Source organism: Callospermophilus lateralis, chromosome 20, assembly GCF_048772815.1.
Source record: "Callospermophilus lateralis isolate mCalLat2 chromosome 20, mCalLat2.hap1, whole genome shotgun sequence".
Lineage (NCBI taxonomy): Eukaryota > Metazoa > Chordata > Mammalia > Rodentia > Sciuridae > Callospermophilus > Callospermophilus lateralis.
Window position 1 is genome coordinate 4,352,406 of NC_135324.1, and position 16,207 is coordinate 4,368,612.

Genomic DNA, 16,207 nt, shown 5'->3' on the forward strand with positions numbered 1-16,207 from the left:
CTATGGAAGTATGGTGGTTCCTACAAAATTAAAAATATGATCTATCAATGCCACTTCTAGGTATATATACAGAGGAATGAAAAGCAGGGTCTCAAATATATCTATATACTCATGTTCACTGCACCAGTACACACAATAACAAAAAATGGAAGCAACCCATATGTTTACACCCAGAAAAGTAGATAAATAAGTAGTAGTGGGTACATATGATGGATTATTATTCAGCTTTAAAAAGGAAGGAAATTCTGACACCACCACATGGATAAACCTTACGGACATCATGCTCACTGAAATAAGCCAGTCACACGACCAACATGGCATGCCACTAGTTATACGAGGTTCCCATAGTAGTTCAATTCATAGAGACAGAAAGTAGAAAGGGGACTGAGGGAGGGTGGGTGGATTGTTGTTTAATGGGTACAGAATTTCACTTTTACTAGAGAGAAAGCTCTCAAGATTCAGTTACACAGCAATGTGACTATTTAATAGTAGGGACTTACAAAAATAGTTAACATAATAGCATAAATTTTGCCATCTTATTTTATAATAAACAATTTTAAACCAGCATATATGGGACGATCTCATTTTGGCCAAAAAAAAAAAAAAAATCAGAATTCTTCTGTTTTTGTTGTTTTTGTAATGCTAGGCATTAGTATCCTACCAAGGAACAACGTTCTCTGCCTGTTATGTAGTATTTTTCTTAGCTTTGCTGAGCTGTATATTCTGACATTTTTACCATGAACATACACTGCTTTTGTAATAAATTATCAAGACAATCCAATACTGGCAAGGGTGTGGTTTCTAAAAACGTATGTAAAATGCTCAGTACGGTACCTATCCCACTATAGGTATCCAAAAGAGTGCAGGTCTTCAGGCTGGGGTTGCGGCCCAGTGGTGGAGCGCTTGCCTAGCATGCGCAAGGCTCTGGGTTCAATCCTCAGCACCATATAAATAAAATAAAGGTATTTTGTCCAACTACAACTAAAAATATATATATATATTAAAAACATATGTTAAAAAGAGTGCGCTCTTACCAGTCTAGTAAGTGACAAACTGCACCAGTGACAGTGATGTGTGCCCTCCTACAGCACACAGGTTAGCTACTGCGGAAGGGAGGAAACACAGCAAGAGCAGCCCCAAGGAAGAGTCCTAAAGAGGGAAGTGTGTAATGGGCGAGGAGCGTGGCCTGAGAGGGCAGACCAGCGGCATGGCCAGGGGGAGGACAGCCCTGCAAGACTTGGCTGGAGCATGACTCTGCTGAACTGGCTGTGAGCCAAGAGGCCCTGGCATCAGCTGCAGTGCTCACTGGTGTGTGCCCCTTAAAACAATGCCCTGAGTAAGCCCTGGAACCTGCAGGAGCTGGTCTTTCAGCGACCACATCAGATAGCAGAGCAGGGAAGGGTCAGAGTCCCCAAGCTCTCACTAAACACACTGTTTCCAGGGGGCTTCCTTGAGCTGGGGAATGAAAGTCTGGACAGGTGGAAACTGCTCAGGCTTCCACACTGGGAGGTCTTGAGGAGACACAGAAGAACAGTCTGTTTATTAAAGGCTAAGGAAATCTGGCCATGAAATTCTTTTCTGGAAAGGAGTTTTATCTGTGAACTCATGTTTTAACTTATAAAAAAAAAATCATGGAAAATTTCAAACAACTATAAAAAACAGAGCAGCAGATGAAGTCCTAAGAGGGACCAGGCACTGGGCCTGCCTGACTTCACCTCCTCCCTTCCTCTTCCATGTGAAATCGCCAATTCTTCTTTTGTAAGGAGGGGTAACTCATGCTCCCAGAAAAGATACTTGTTGGGGATGGGATTGTGGCTCAGCGGTAGAGCGCTCGCCTAGCACCATGTTCGATCCTCAGCACCATATTAAAAAAATAAAGGCATTGTGTTGTGTCCATCTACACCTAAAAAATAAATATTAAAAAAAACTATTAAAAAAAAAAGAAGACTTGTGGGCAAAGACAGTCCTCCCTCCCCAGCGAATAAGGGCATTATGAGGAATGTATGAGATGAAGAAAAACAAAGACAAGATGAGCAGTAACTATCCTGTTTAGCAGTTTCACACCTCTATCTAAACTGTTTAACTTAGGAGGATTATTATTAAACCCCATGAGCTTCAGGACTTCCTGCTAGTTTCAGAGACTACAACCCTGGTCTCTCCAGACAGGCCCAACAGTGGCCCACCACCCTGCCTTTGTGCACAACATGGCTCCTGTCTAAAACGCTGCACTCCATTCCCACACCACTCAATTACCATAGCCCATTTGCCACCCCCCATGCCAGCATGAGTCCTGGCTGATCCAAGAAGCCTTCTCATCCCGGGGGCCCACAGATCCACTCACTGGGTGTGCCCAATCACTACAGTGCTGACACACTGAAGGCCCCAGATCCCAGAGCGGGAGCTCTTGAGCAAGCATTTGAGAACATGTATCTCTAGTGAAGAACCCTGGGGATAAATCAGAAAGGCATAGCTGGAACACGATACATCCAACAGAAAACAAACCCCAACAACATCTGACCTCCTAATGTTCTGTCCAGAACTAGAAAATGCAAGGGCACTGGACCACAGAAGGAAGGGCACACCAGCAAGACTGATGAGGTACAGATCACCAATGTGCCAGAGAAAGGGGTCCAGTGAAGGCAAGTGGCCAATGCATACTGCACACGGGCCCTTGGGTGGGCCTCGAGGCTGACTCAACTGGACCCCAAGAGAGCTAAAGCTCTTCCATCCTTCCCTGCTCATCATGCAGACTGCTAACTCCCTTCCCCTGCCGACTGCACCAGAGCACCGCCAGTGCTGATCAGGCCCACCTCTTTTTATTAAACTGGGATTGGAGTCAGGGGTACTCTATCTCTAAACTATACCCCCAGTCTCTTTATATTTTGAGATAGGGTCTAAGTTGCTAAGGTTAGCCTTAAACTTGAGATCTTCCTGCCTTGGCCTCCCAAATTGCTAAGTTTCTAGAAATATAGGTGGACATTATCACCCCTCACTGATACTTTCTTTCTTCCCCAGGGAAATGATAAAAGAACTTCTATGGCTACTAACAGAATCAAGTTTCTGAGCCTACAAAGATGAAAAATTGATCTGTGACTTAAGGACTATACCATGGTACCATTATTTGGGTTTTTTCTAGGAATGTAGCCAGGTTCTGCCCAGGAAATAGCCCCTTAAGAATTGACCACTAGTGGGCTGGGGCTGGGGCTCAGTGGTAGAGCACTCACTAGCATGAACAAGGCCTTGGGTTCGGTCCTCAGCACATAAAAAATAAAGGTATTGTGTCCAACTACAACTAAAATACTAAAATAAAAAAAAAAAAAAAAAAAGAATTGACCACTAGCCAAGCGTGATGGTGCATGCCTATAATCTCAGTGACTCAGGAGGCTGAGGCAGGAAGATCTGTTTTAGTTCAGGTACAGTGAGCCAATTCAGTCATTTAAGGAAATTCTTGTTTTTTTGACCAGAGGCACCATGGTAAGTCCTAAAGTCACAGGTCCATTTTTCATCTTTGAAGGTTCACAAATTCAAGGCCAGCCCCAATAACTAAGCAAGGTTTTTAATGTGTGAACCTGACTCAAATAAAAAGGGCTAGGGATATCCTATCTCTCTGACCCTGCCCAGAACTCAATTCAAAGTGGACCAAGGGCCCCGAGTATGAGACCAGAGACACTGCATCCAAAAGAAGAAAATGTAGGTCTAACTCTCCATCATGACTGCTTAGGAACCAACTTCCTCAACAAAACTCCTAAAGCACAAGAAATCAAAAAATGTAGCTGGGTACAGTGGTGCATGCCTGTAATCCCAGAGGCTCAGGAGGCTAAGGCAGGAGGATTACGAGTTCAAAGCCAGCCTCAGCAAAAGTGAAGTGCTAAGCCACTCAGTGAGACTGTGTCTCTAAATAAAATATAAAATAGGGCTTGAGGATGTGGCTCAGTACTTGGGCGCTCTTGACTTCAATCCCCAATTACCCTACCACTACCACCAAAAAACAACAACAAAAAAAAGGAATCAAAATATGTGATGGTATCAAACCAAAAAGCTTCTTCACAGCAAAGGAAACAATCAAGAACAGAGAGAGCATCTACGGATTAGGAGAAAATCTTTGCCACTTGCCACTTCAGATATAGCATTCATCTCCAGGATATATAAAGAACTCAAAAAAACACCCCAAAAAAAACCCAAAACAAAAATAAATAATCTAATAAACAATGGGCAAAGAAATTGAACAGGCATTTCACAAAAGAAAAATGATGATCCATAAATATATTAAAAACATTTTTAATGTTCAACATCTTGCAATTAGAGAAACGCAAATTAAAACTACACTGAGATTTCATCTCCAGGCAGAATGGCAAATATCAAGAATACAAACAACAATAAATGCTAGCAAGGATGTGGGGAAAAAGGTACACTCATATATTGCTGGTGGGACTGCAAATTGGTGCAAAGTATTCTGGGAAGTATATGGAGATTCATCAGAAAACTTGGAATGGAACCACCATTTGGTCCAGTTATCCCATTCTTCAGTATATACCCAAAGGACTTCAAATCGGCATACTACAGTGACACAGCCACATCAATGTTTATAGCCGCTCCATTCACAGTAGCTGAGCTGGGGTTGTAACAGTAGTAGAGCACTTGCCTAGCATGTATGAGGCACTGGGTTCAATCCTCAGCACCACATGTAAATCAATAAAGGTACAGAACCCCTCAACAGATGAAAGAATAAAGAAAGTGCGGTATACACACACAACTGATTTTTACTCAGCCATAAAAATGAATGACTGATTTTCGATGGTAAATGGATGGAGCTGGAGACTCCCATGCTAAGTGAAATAAGCCAATCCCAAAAAACCAAAGGCCAAATTATTCTGATATGATAACATGCATTAAGGAGGGGCTAGAAGCTCATTGGATTAGACAAAGGGGAATGCAGGGAAAGGAGTGGGAATAGAACAGTAGAATGAATGGGACACGACTTTCCTATGTTCATATATGAGTACACACCAGTGTAACTCCACATCATGTACAACCACAGGAATGAGATCCCAATTAGAGTAAGTTACACTCAATGTATGTATGTCAAAATACACCCTGCTGTCATGTATATGTAAAAAGAACAAATGAAATGAAAATATTTTTTTAAAATGACAATGCCATATTTAAAAACAAGGTGGGGCACTGGGGATGTAGCTCAGTGGTAAAGCGCTCTGGGTTCAATTCCCTAACCCATGACCACTAGATCAACACTGTTCTGCATAAGGCTGGTACTATCTACTTTAAGTGGGGGACAGACTAGCTTAATGGTAGGGTACTTGCCTAGTATGCATGAAGCCCCGGGTTCCATCCCCAGCACCCCAAGTCTACAACAACAAAAAGCCAACAACAACAAAACCCCCACAAGCACAGCAAGGAGTTACCATACACAGATATAAAAATTTCCATACACTGGGTCTGGGGTGTCACTCAGTGGCAGAGTAATTGTCTAGTATGTGTGAAGTCCTAGGTTCAGATCCCTAGCTCCACAAAAAAAAAAAAAAACAAAAATTTCTGGGCTGTGGCTCAGTGGTAGAGAACTTTCAAGCACATTGGAGACACTGGTTCAATCCTTAGCACCACATAAAAAAAAAAAGTTATTTAAAAAAAAAAAAATGCTGGGCGTGGTGACACACGCCTATAACCCCAGCAGCTCAGGAGGATCATGAGTTCAAAGCCAGCCTCAGCAACTTCAAGGCACTAAGCAACTCAGTGAGACCCTGTCTCTAAACAAAATTCAAAACAGGACTGGGGATGTAGCTCAGTGGTCAAGTGCCTCCGAGTTCAATCCCTGGTACACCGTCCCCCCCAAAAAAAGTCAGGTCTTAACAAAAACATCCCAAGAATTTCCTTAAAGATTGAAATGGCTCACTGCACCTAAACTGTAAAGCAATGTGGTTTATGCCAAACATCTGCCTTCTTCCTGGGAGACTGGAACTCTGTCACATACTAGGCAAAAGGTGCCCAACCTGGGCACTGCATCTCTGCAGTTACCAATTCCGCCAGGCACATGTGTGACGTTTTCATTGCTGGGGGTAGTATGTGCCTGTGCCCCTCTTGCACAAACTCCTCCAGACTCCACTGTACCTCCCTGCTACATCACAGTAATGATCTTGAACTTGGATACAACTATGTGAATGTGGGGGTGGTCTTGGGACCCCAACACTAAAGAATACTACACATCTAGACAGTTTGACAGTTCTCTGTTTTCAGAGATGGGGTTTCTCTATGTTGCCCTGGCTGACCTCGAACTACTGGGCTCAAACAATCCTCCTGCCTCAGCCTCTCAAGTGGCTGGAACTACAGGTCTCCACTAATACCCCACTTAGTAATTATTTTTGATAAGTGCTATTGAAGACTGTAATGTTATTTCAATCACCCTCAAACATGGTACTCTTTGATCTCAGGAGGTTAAAAAATGAATAGATAAAATCAGTGTCAACAGTCAGCAATGCAGAACAAAGAGTTATCAGGATCTATAATAAACTTGGGAGAGAACAAAGTCAAAGTGGCTAAGTAAAAAGTTCCACATAAATGAGAAGTTCAGATTCTCTTTGAAAAAGCAGGCCAGATTTCCTGAAAGAACCAGAGCAAGCAGGGTGAAGAGGTACACCCCTTTAATACCAGAGTTTTAGGAGATTGAGGCAGGAGGATCGCAAATGCAAAGCCAGCCTCAACAATTTATAATAAAACCTTGTCTCAAAATAATAAAAAGGGCTAAGGATGTAGCTCAGTGGTTAAGCACTCTTGGGTTCAATTCCCAGTACCAGGGAAAATAATAAAAAAGAACCAGAGCAGACTATCAGAGGTCCTCTACCAGAAGGAAATCTGTTAACCAGGGGAACAACGGAAAGATTGTTTTAGATACAGTGTCCTACATGGATGCCTTTTAGAATTATACCAACCACCTTCCGTAAGTCATACTCAGAAAATTAGACTTCTAAACTACTAATCATCTTTTTCATTAGAAGACCAAGTATAATTAACTGTCAACCAGAGCATCTAGTTAGATTTGCCACTTCCACACTGGTGACTTCATGCACGTCACCAGGCTGAGATTTTTTAAAAGTTCAAAAATAACTTCTAGACCACCACCACTGCTTTCAAGAAAGGTAAGTGTAAGACAGGTTATATAAGAGATAAAGCCAGCCCATTCCTATTTTTGTAGTATAAGTCACTATTTCCATTTCCCAGTGACAAAGTAAACCTTGAGCACATCCTGCATATCTTCTGGGGCATCTCTATCATCTGCTTAAAGCCATTCCTCTTCATCTATGCTGACCTTCACCTAGGCCTCCTCTATGCTGTACTGTGAGATGCATTTCCCTCCTGATGGACAAATCACCCCTCATACTGATAGGACTGAGGTGTACATTTGGTCAGTGGGGGGGGAGGGGACAATGACAGGAGGGGAGAAGTACAGAAGTGGAGACTCAACAGTAGGGAGGTTCTTAATGGGAGACAACTCTAAAGGGCTTTCTTACCCTGAGTGACTCCAAAACACAGTATGGTTATTATATATTGCAAAGGGTATCAGGTTCATGACTGCCAAACACTGCCAAAAGCAGAGCCAAACCATCAAACTGATTTCTGGAAGTTCTTTCAGTGGCACCTCTAGCAAAATACTTTTACAACTCATTTCCAAATATATGAGTAATTTGCATTTTCAGTGTCACTTTTCTTTACAGGTAGCTTTCCACATGTTCTCACAGGCTGAAATGTTATGACTGTAATGTTTATGACTCCAGATGCCTTGAAGGAGAAGGAAGCAAACACTAGGCTTGGTGGTAGGCTTCAAACATACAGATGAGAGGTGGGGCTGAATACAGTGAAGACACTGAAGCCGCACTGCTGGCTATGTGATCTTGAGTGAATTACTTAAAACCTCCAAGCTTCAGTCTCCCCATCTGTAACATGATTAAAATAGCTACTTACTTCGTGGACTCTGACAGATTAGTAGTTTAACTGAGACGATGCACGGAAGTGCTCAGTCTAACACACAGTCAATGCTCTTAAGGGTTAGGGACGTAGTGGAGTTAGCTCAGTGGTAGAGTGCTTGCCTACCATAGCGAAGCCCTGGGTCCTCCGGCCCCCAACACACACACACACACACACACACACACACACACACACACACACAGAGTAAATGCTGCCAGGCACAATGCTGCATGCGTGTAATCAATCCCAGGGACTCAGGAGGCTAATGCAGGAGAGTCACAGGTTCAAAGGCTAGCCTGGGCAACTTACTGTCTCAAAATACAAAACAAAAAAGGATGGGAGGGCTGGGGTTGGGGGTCAGCAGCAGAACACTCACCTAGCACTTATGAGGTGCTGGGTTTGATCCTCAGCACCACATAGAAATTAATAAAGGTATTAAAAAAAAGGATGGGGATGTAGCTCAGTGATCGAATGCACCTGGGTTCAATCCACAAAACGGGGGGCGGGTTGTTCTAACATGGTTTGTTGTTACTATTTTTTAATCTACCCTGAGGATTTGGCATTAGCATCCCCATTTTACAAAGAAACCATGGCACAGGTGGTCCCAGGATCAGAATCCCGCACTGCCCACCTCTGGAGCTCAAGTTCTTCTACCACTTACCAGCCAACAGGATCAACACTAGGCTTGGTGAACCAAAAGTTCTAGGCCTATCTCAAGAAACAGAAATTCTAGATCTTCAAATAGCACATCTGAGATGAAGGGAACCTCTGTCATACAACAAGAGGAAAAAAACTGATTTTGAAGCTATAGTAAGGGCCTGCACCAGGGCTTTATAAACAGACCAGAAGAGTTAAGGAGATGGTTAGAGGACAAAATTAGCAAAAATGATCCCTCAGTTTGAGATTCTGGATAGAACAGAAAGTTAAAGAATTGGAGGATTGACAACATGGCCATATGAGCAGCTATTCTCAAGATTCCAGGCAATATATAGAGAGTGACTTTGTCACTTTAAGTCTGGCATCCTGGCATCTGACAACCATCTCTTGGGAGAGACATTATATGTATTAGAATGCAAGCAAAACTGACACTTTGTTCTCCTGCCATTCACAATAATCAAACACACTGCATTTCAGAGCTAGGAAGACAAACCTCAAAGACATCCGCAACCTGAGAAAAACTAAACAAACAGATGAGCACCCTGTTTCACTCCAGACCCACAAATAAATCACAACTTGAATATTTTATCTAAGTTATAAAGATTTGCAGATAAGGCTTTTGTGAATAAAACAAACTGAGAAAAGCTTTTCTACCACAAACATACTAATACAAGCTTGGTACTCTAGGTAACATTGCACTTTTTTCCCCCACTTGAATATCTATTCTGCTTTTTATTTGGCAAGACCTGACTCCTTCCAACCATTTTATAAGCACATTTCTTTTCCTTTCTACATGCTCTTGTGTGAGCTGTCTTTTCATAGGAGCATACTGAAAGCTGAAAAGAACTGCAATAACTTTCATTTCACATGCCCACACTTATCTGGAGGCCATACGTGTGCTGAGAGCAGGCTGTGTCCAGCTCTCAGCTACTCCATGATGAGAACAGCAGCTTTCAGACTGTGCCTAACCCTGAGTGACTCCATTTTATTAAGCAGTAGAGTTTGCCAGAGCTACTCCATTTTGAGTATAAGCGCTGAGATAGAATGACTATCTTGTTTGTACAAGAAACCACCACCATCTGCCTAGCACAACCATAAGTACAAACTGACGATAAATTGTGCTTTAAAACTGACCACTTGTGAACTTATCAAATTAAATCAGAAACACATGGATGCTAGGCACTTCAAACCTACATCAGAAAAACCCAGGCCCATGAAGTTAACAAACATACCAGAATACCGAATGAAGCAACCTCCTCACCCGAGATCCATAAAGGGAGAAGCATTCCAGACCTGGACCCAGCAACACCCTGACCCAAACACCTGGTCACTTATCTCAAGCTTTGCCTAGGAAAATGACCACAGTGACCAACCTTCAGTTAACCTGGTTTCTCCTGCCCCTGACAATGACCCAAGGTCCACTTCAAGCTGACATTCTGCAAGTGTCATTCCAGACCCTCCACCTTGATAACTAAGAAAATGGCTGTTAGAAAACCTCATCTGGGGCTGGGGACGTGGTTCAGTGGTAGAACAATGCCTGGCATGCACAAGACCAACAAAAACTTTAATCCAAGTGGCTCAAAAGGCTAAGACAAGAGGATCCCAAGCTCAAAGCCAGTGGAGCAACTTAGTGGGGCCCTAAGCAACTTAGCAAGACCCTGTAATCCCTTGTGCCAAAATAACAATAAAAAACCTTTATGTGACTCCCCTGCCTTTGTATCCAGGTCTTTGCCTCTGCTCTCATTTCAGATTCCTGAACCCGTGTGGTCACCTTAACCTTTCTATATTTAAAAAAAAAAGGACATATGTACACACATGTGTGTATAACTGTCATACATATTAGTAATTAAGATTGGAATAAAAACATGAGACTGCCTGGCTCATGGCTATCAGGTGACCGGAGTACTCAGTGAATTGCAGCTACTGAAAGTGGCATAACTTGTGAATTGTTATTCAATAAATTGTGACACTGTGGAAAGACAAACATGTTTGGCCTATGTTAATGGCATAGCTTGCTCAGGACAGAGTATGAACCCCGATGTCACACCTCTGCCACTTAGAAGATGAATGACTTTTGAGTAAGACTTTTCAACACTGAACTCACTTTCATAAACTGTGGAATACATCTAGCTGGTTAATGGATCACATACTACTCCACTAACAAGGCACTTAAAAGAAGCCCGAGCACATGTGAGCCCCACAAGAAACTTGAATCGGTGATTAGCAGGAGTGATACCTTTCCAACATTCCAACACACTTTTATTTACGTAGCAATATCCTGCAGGACGCCCTTGTTTGAGAAACAGAATTAAAGCTTTAAGCCTAGGGGCTGGGGATGTGGCTCAAGCGGTAGCGTGCTTGCCTGGCATGCGTGTGGCCCGGGTTCGATCCTCAGCACCACATACAAAGATGTTGTGTCTGCCGAAAACTAAAAAATATTTTAAAAATTCTCTGTCTCTTTAAAAAAAATAAAATAAATAAATAAAGTTTAAGCCTAGCCTATCTCCAGTTGCAAAAGGTTAATTTTTTTTATTTCTTGTACCTGCACTAAGATGTGAAATTCTGAGCAAGTCTCAAGTCGTGCTCAGCATGTTTCCTCATTTGTACACTGTGCAATAGTTCAATTACAAAGTAGTACATAACAGTGTATGTTTAAGTGGACAAATCTAAGACGCAGGCATGAGAATACTTGAATTAAACCATAAAGTGAGTGGAGAATAGATTTTTCTAGGTAGCTATACTCTGCAGTATAAAATGACCTAGGAACACTTCCTCCAACAGCAAACAGTTATACAAGAAAAAAATAAGTAAATTCACTTGTACAGTTGTCACAGAAGACCTAGTACAAATAACCTAGCAAAGTACTTTTTCAGACTAACTGCAATTTGATAACTGCTTAACATGAGCCACCTGGGTAAATTAGTTAATATCTAACACTAGCAGAACTCTACTCCTCAATCAAACTAATGGAGTGACAACACAGATCATTACACAAACTGTACAATTGGCTTTTTTAGACATGCTTTCCACATAGGTCTTACTGAAACCAAATAAAACATGTACAGGATAAGTATCCTTTATCCAAAATACTTGAGACCCAAAGTGCTTTGAATTTCAGATGCTTTAGAATTTTAGAATATTTGCTGCTACATAATGACATATCCTGAGGATGGTACCAAATCTGAACATGAAATTCACTGTTTCAAAATATTTTATGTGCACACCCTCTAAAGGTAATTTTATATCGCATTTTTAATAATTTGGCACAAGAAATAAAATTTCCATGATGTGGAATTTTCCAATTGTGGCATCAGGTCCAAACTTTTTAGACTTTGGAACACTGTGAATATTGGATTTTCAGATTAAGGATGCTCAATCTGTACTTTCCAAGCTTTCAATTCGATAGGACTATATCAATACCAGTAAGCCACAGAGCTTACCATAGAATGAGGGTGTAATGCAATTTTTATTTCAAAGTAACAGTCACAGCATAGCTATCATGTTTTCTGTTTTCTATGACAAATCACCCAATACCATTTTATTTCTGCTCCTCAATGGGTCTACCCTAAGATAAAGGAAATCACTTAACCTCTTTCAGTCCCCATTTCCTGCCCTGTCAAACGGGAACAATACCTGCTCACAGGTGTCACTCTGAAACTAGCAATAACACAGAACCTGGAATGAAGGCAACCCGCCTAGAATCAGGTACTCAGGAAGCAGAGGCAGGAGGATCCCCGTTTGGGGAACAAGACCCCGCCTCAAGAATCAAAACTAAAAGAGGACTGGGGTGCAGCTCAGTTCTAAAGCTACACCTGGATCCAATCCCCAGCACCCAAAATAAATACGTAATAAAATATAAAGGGGGTGGGGATGTAGCTCGGTAGTAGCGCCCTTGCTCAGCATGTGCAAGGCCCTGGGGTCCATTCTCGGTTCCGAAAAGCAAAAAAAAAAAAAAAAAAAAAAAAAAAAAAAATTGGGAATAGGCGCCTCGTTATTTTCCACAAGATTCTCGTTTCTCCACAAGGAGGGCTGGAACGCCCTTCTCGTTCTCCACACGATTCTCACTCGCTAACTCTGCAAGCGCTTGCAACCGCAGTCTTCAAACTTGCGAAGGGAAGGCGGCTTCCAAAGCCCCAGCTTCCCGAGGCCCCGAGAATCCATTAACAAGCTACCCCTGCGTGGCACCGGCGCCCGTAGCGTCCTTCACTCAACACCGAATTTTTTTTTTTTTTTTTTTTCCCCCAGCCGAACTGCAAGCTCCAGAGCTCCCGCGGCCGGGCCCGGGTTAGCACGTCCGTCCTCCCAGCCCACAGGGACCCGGCTTCCCCCTCGCACAGCGGCGCCTCAGCCACGCACCCGCCGGACCCCCGTCCGGGGCTTCAGCGCCAGCCCCGCCCTCGAAAGCCTCAGAGCGAACAGCTGAGGAACTTTCCCCGGGTCCCAGCCTCAGTTTCCCTGGCGTCACGACCCGGGTCCCCCGGCTCCCAAGGATTCTCGAGAGCGGCCCGAAGTGGCGTGGCGCTCTCGGACGTCGCTCACTGACCTGCAAGTGACCTGCTTGGTGCTCATGGTGGCTGGGCTGGGGGGCCGTCGTCGCGCTGCTGCCTCCCGCTGCCGCCTCGGCCTCGGCTCGGCCCATCCTGCGCAGCCGCGTCACGTCGGCGCACTCCGCCCCTGCACGTGCTGCACCTTTGTAGCGCCGGCCGGAAACCTAGCCGCCGTCACAATTGGTTCCGCAACGGGTGTGAAGCCCGGCGCTCCCCACACCTCGCGGTGCTCGGTATCCGCTCTTCCAATCCTGAAGGCGATCCTGGAGGCGTCCTAGATCGGCCAGTCGCTTCCAGGACAGTTAGTTCGTAGGATTCTGCTCCCGTCGCAAGAATGATCCTTAGTGGCCTCCTGCAACCCCTAAGTCACCTCATTTCCCCCCCACCCCGCCAGCTCGTGCCTGAGCACTGTATCCCCAAATGCTGCAGCTGCACCTCATTGGGGCTCCTTAGAAGCCTCCAGCCCGCGGCCACGAACACCCCTCGCCCCTCTCCCGACAGCCCTTTGTCAAAACTACTACCCCAGAGTTTCAGTCCCCGATTTCTTTGCTGGAACCCCACTGCACTGCATCTTCCATTTCCTCTTAGGGAAACCCCCCGAGTTAGCCTTGACCCAGCTCCTGCAGATCCCGCTTCTGCGCATAGTGCATCCCCGTCTCCCCCAAACCCGCTCTCAGGGTCCCAGGAGAAGCCACCTCCGCTCCATCCTGGGCCCGCGCAACCGCCTCGCCACGGGTCTCCGGAGTCTGTTGTCCGAAATAATCTATTGTATTATCACTATTAATTATTTTGGTTTGATTGACCCCAAGGGTGCTGAACCATTGGGCCACATCCTCAGCCCTATTTATTTATTTAGAGACAGGGTTTCGCTAAATTGCAGATGGCATCAAGGCATCATGGAAAACAAAGCACCAGAAACACTGGATTAATTTGAATTTTAGCATGGAGCTGCCTGCCTCAGCCTCCAGAGTCGCTGGGATTACAGGCGTTGGCCAAGGCGCCAAATCTATTTTTAAAACATATGACATCATGTCCTTTGCCTTCCATCTTTCAGTGATTTCCTGTCGCTTTGTAAATTTTTTTTTTTTTTTTTTTTTTTTTTTTTACTTTAAGAAAAACTGGGCTCAAGTGGTTGCGGTGGTGCACGCCTGTAATCCTAGCTACTAGGGAGACTTCAGCAGGAGGACCCCAAATTTGAGGCCAATCTGAGCAACTTAGTCAGACCTTGTCTCAAAAACAATAAGAAATAAAAAGGGCTGGGCTGGAGGTGTGGCTCAGCGTGTGAGGCAGTAGGTTTGATCACTCAGCACTGCATAAAAATAAAGGTATTGTGTCCATACAGCTAAAAAAATTTTTAATGTAAATAAATAAATAAAAAGGGCTGGTAGCTCAGAAATAGAATGCCCTGGGTTCAAATCACTAGTACCAAAAAATATATTAAGCCATCAGCAAACAATGACAGTTTTACTTCATTATAATTCAGTATAGTGGAAAAAAAGAAGTGGAAATAGTGTACATTTTGTTTTGTTCCTGAATTTAAGGAAAGTATATAATATTTTACTATTAATTAAAATATTAGCCTCAGACTTTTTAAAGTACTCATTATCAAATTAAGGAAATATCTTTCTCATCCTATTTTTCTTAGCATTTTTATCATTAAAATGTCCTTATTTCTATCAAATGCTTTTTCTTTTGCATCTATTGAAAAAAAAAAATTGTGCCAGGCACTGTGGCACAGGAGGCTGAGGCAGAAGGATCTAAGTTGGAGGTCAGCCTGGGCAACATAGTGAGACCCTGTCTCAAAATAAAATAAAAAGGGCAGGGTGGGGGGTGTTCAATTCCCTAGTACCGCCAAAAAAATAACCCAATTAGAAAATTTGTGAAAGATTTGAATAGACATTTCCCTAACAAAGATATATGAACTGGCAATAAACACATGAAAAGATGTTCATTAGGGAAATGCAATAAGATAGGACTTCATAACCACTCAAATGGCTAAAGTAAATCCAAACCAGTGAAGGCAATGTGGAGGAGCTGGAACGCTCATAAATTAGGGAAAATGATGTGGGAACTTGGGGAAAAAGATCTAGCAGTTTCTCAAAGTGTTTAAAGGTTACCATGTAACTCAGAAATTCCCCTGGGTACTGGTGTAACCAAGAGATACAGCTGTGGGTCTCTGACAAACTTTGTGATTGGGACATACTTGGTAACTAGGAAGTTTCTGTGCAAGACAGAATACCTGGCTACTGGGAAACTCCTGTGCAAAAGCACGGGATGCCCGGATGCTATAGCCATGTTCTTAATGAGTTACCCAGGCTTGGAATGCCCAGCAGTTTCCACTTGGAGCTATTCTATTAGGATAACTATGCAGATGTGATATCTGGTTTCCACGGTAACGTCCTTGGAGGAAAGGGGCTCTGTGTTTGTATGAACCTGGACCTTCTCTCAGCTAGCCAGCACTCAGGGTTAAAGGAATACTGGTTAGAATGCAGTCATGGTGATGGGTAATATGTAGCCTTTCTTGGGTTAATAAACAAGGTAGCAGAGAGGAACAGCCACCTGTGTGCCCTCTACACTGTGTGCGTGTGTCTGTTCTTTACTCACCTCTTCACAGGTTTTCTCTACAGGTATTCTTCCCACCCAGCCACGTAAAAATCTGCACATGAGACAGGTGCAACGGCACATGCCTGGAATCCCCTCGACTCAAGAGGCTGAGGCAGAAGGACTGTAAGTTCAAGGCCAGTCTGGGCAGTTTAGTGAGATCCTGTCTCAAGATAAAAAGGGCTAAGGTTGTGGCTCAGTGGTAGAGCACCCCTGGATTTAATTCCCAGTACCGCAAAACAAAAATAACCAGCTTTCACATGAATATAGTAAAACATTCATGGCAGAATTATTCATAATAGCCCAAAGTTGAAATAACCCAAACATCCATATTCAAAGTACATCCATACAATGGAATATTATTTAACCATAAAACTGAATGAATAACGAAGACATACTATGACCTAGGTGAACTTTGATAACTTAGG

General features: G+C 43.4%; 1 protein-coding gene across 1 annotated transcript in view; it reads right to left on the minus strand.

Annotated features, from left to right (window-relative positions):
- Mkrn2 (makorin ring finger protein 2) overlaps nucleotides 1-13,340 on the minus strand; it is a 29,314-nt gene extending 15,974 nt beyond the window's left edge. Inside the window, exon 1 of the mRNA XM_076841170.1 lies at nucleotides 13,175-13,340. Coding sequence (XP_076697285.1) covers nucleotides 13,175-13,200 — 26 coding nt within the window. The 5' untranslated portion in view covers nucleotides 13,201-13,340. The remainder of the gene's footprint in view (nucleotides 1-13,174) is intronic.
- Nucleotides 13,341-16,207: the final 2,867 nt, after the last annotated feature.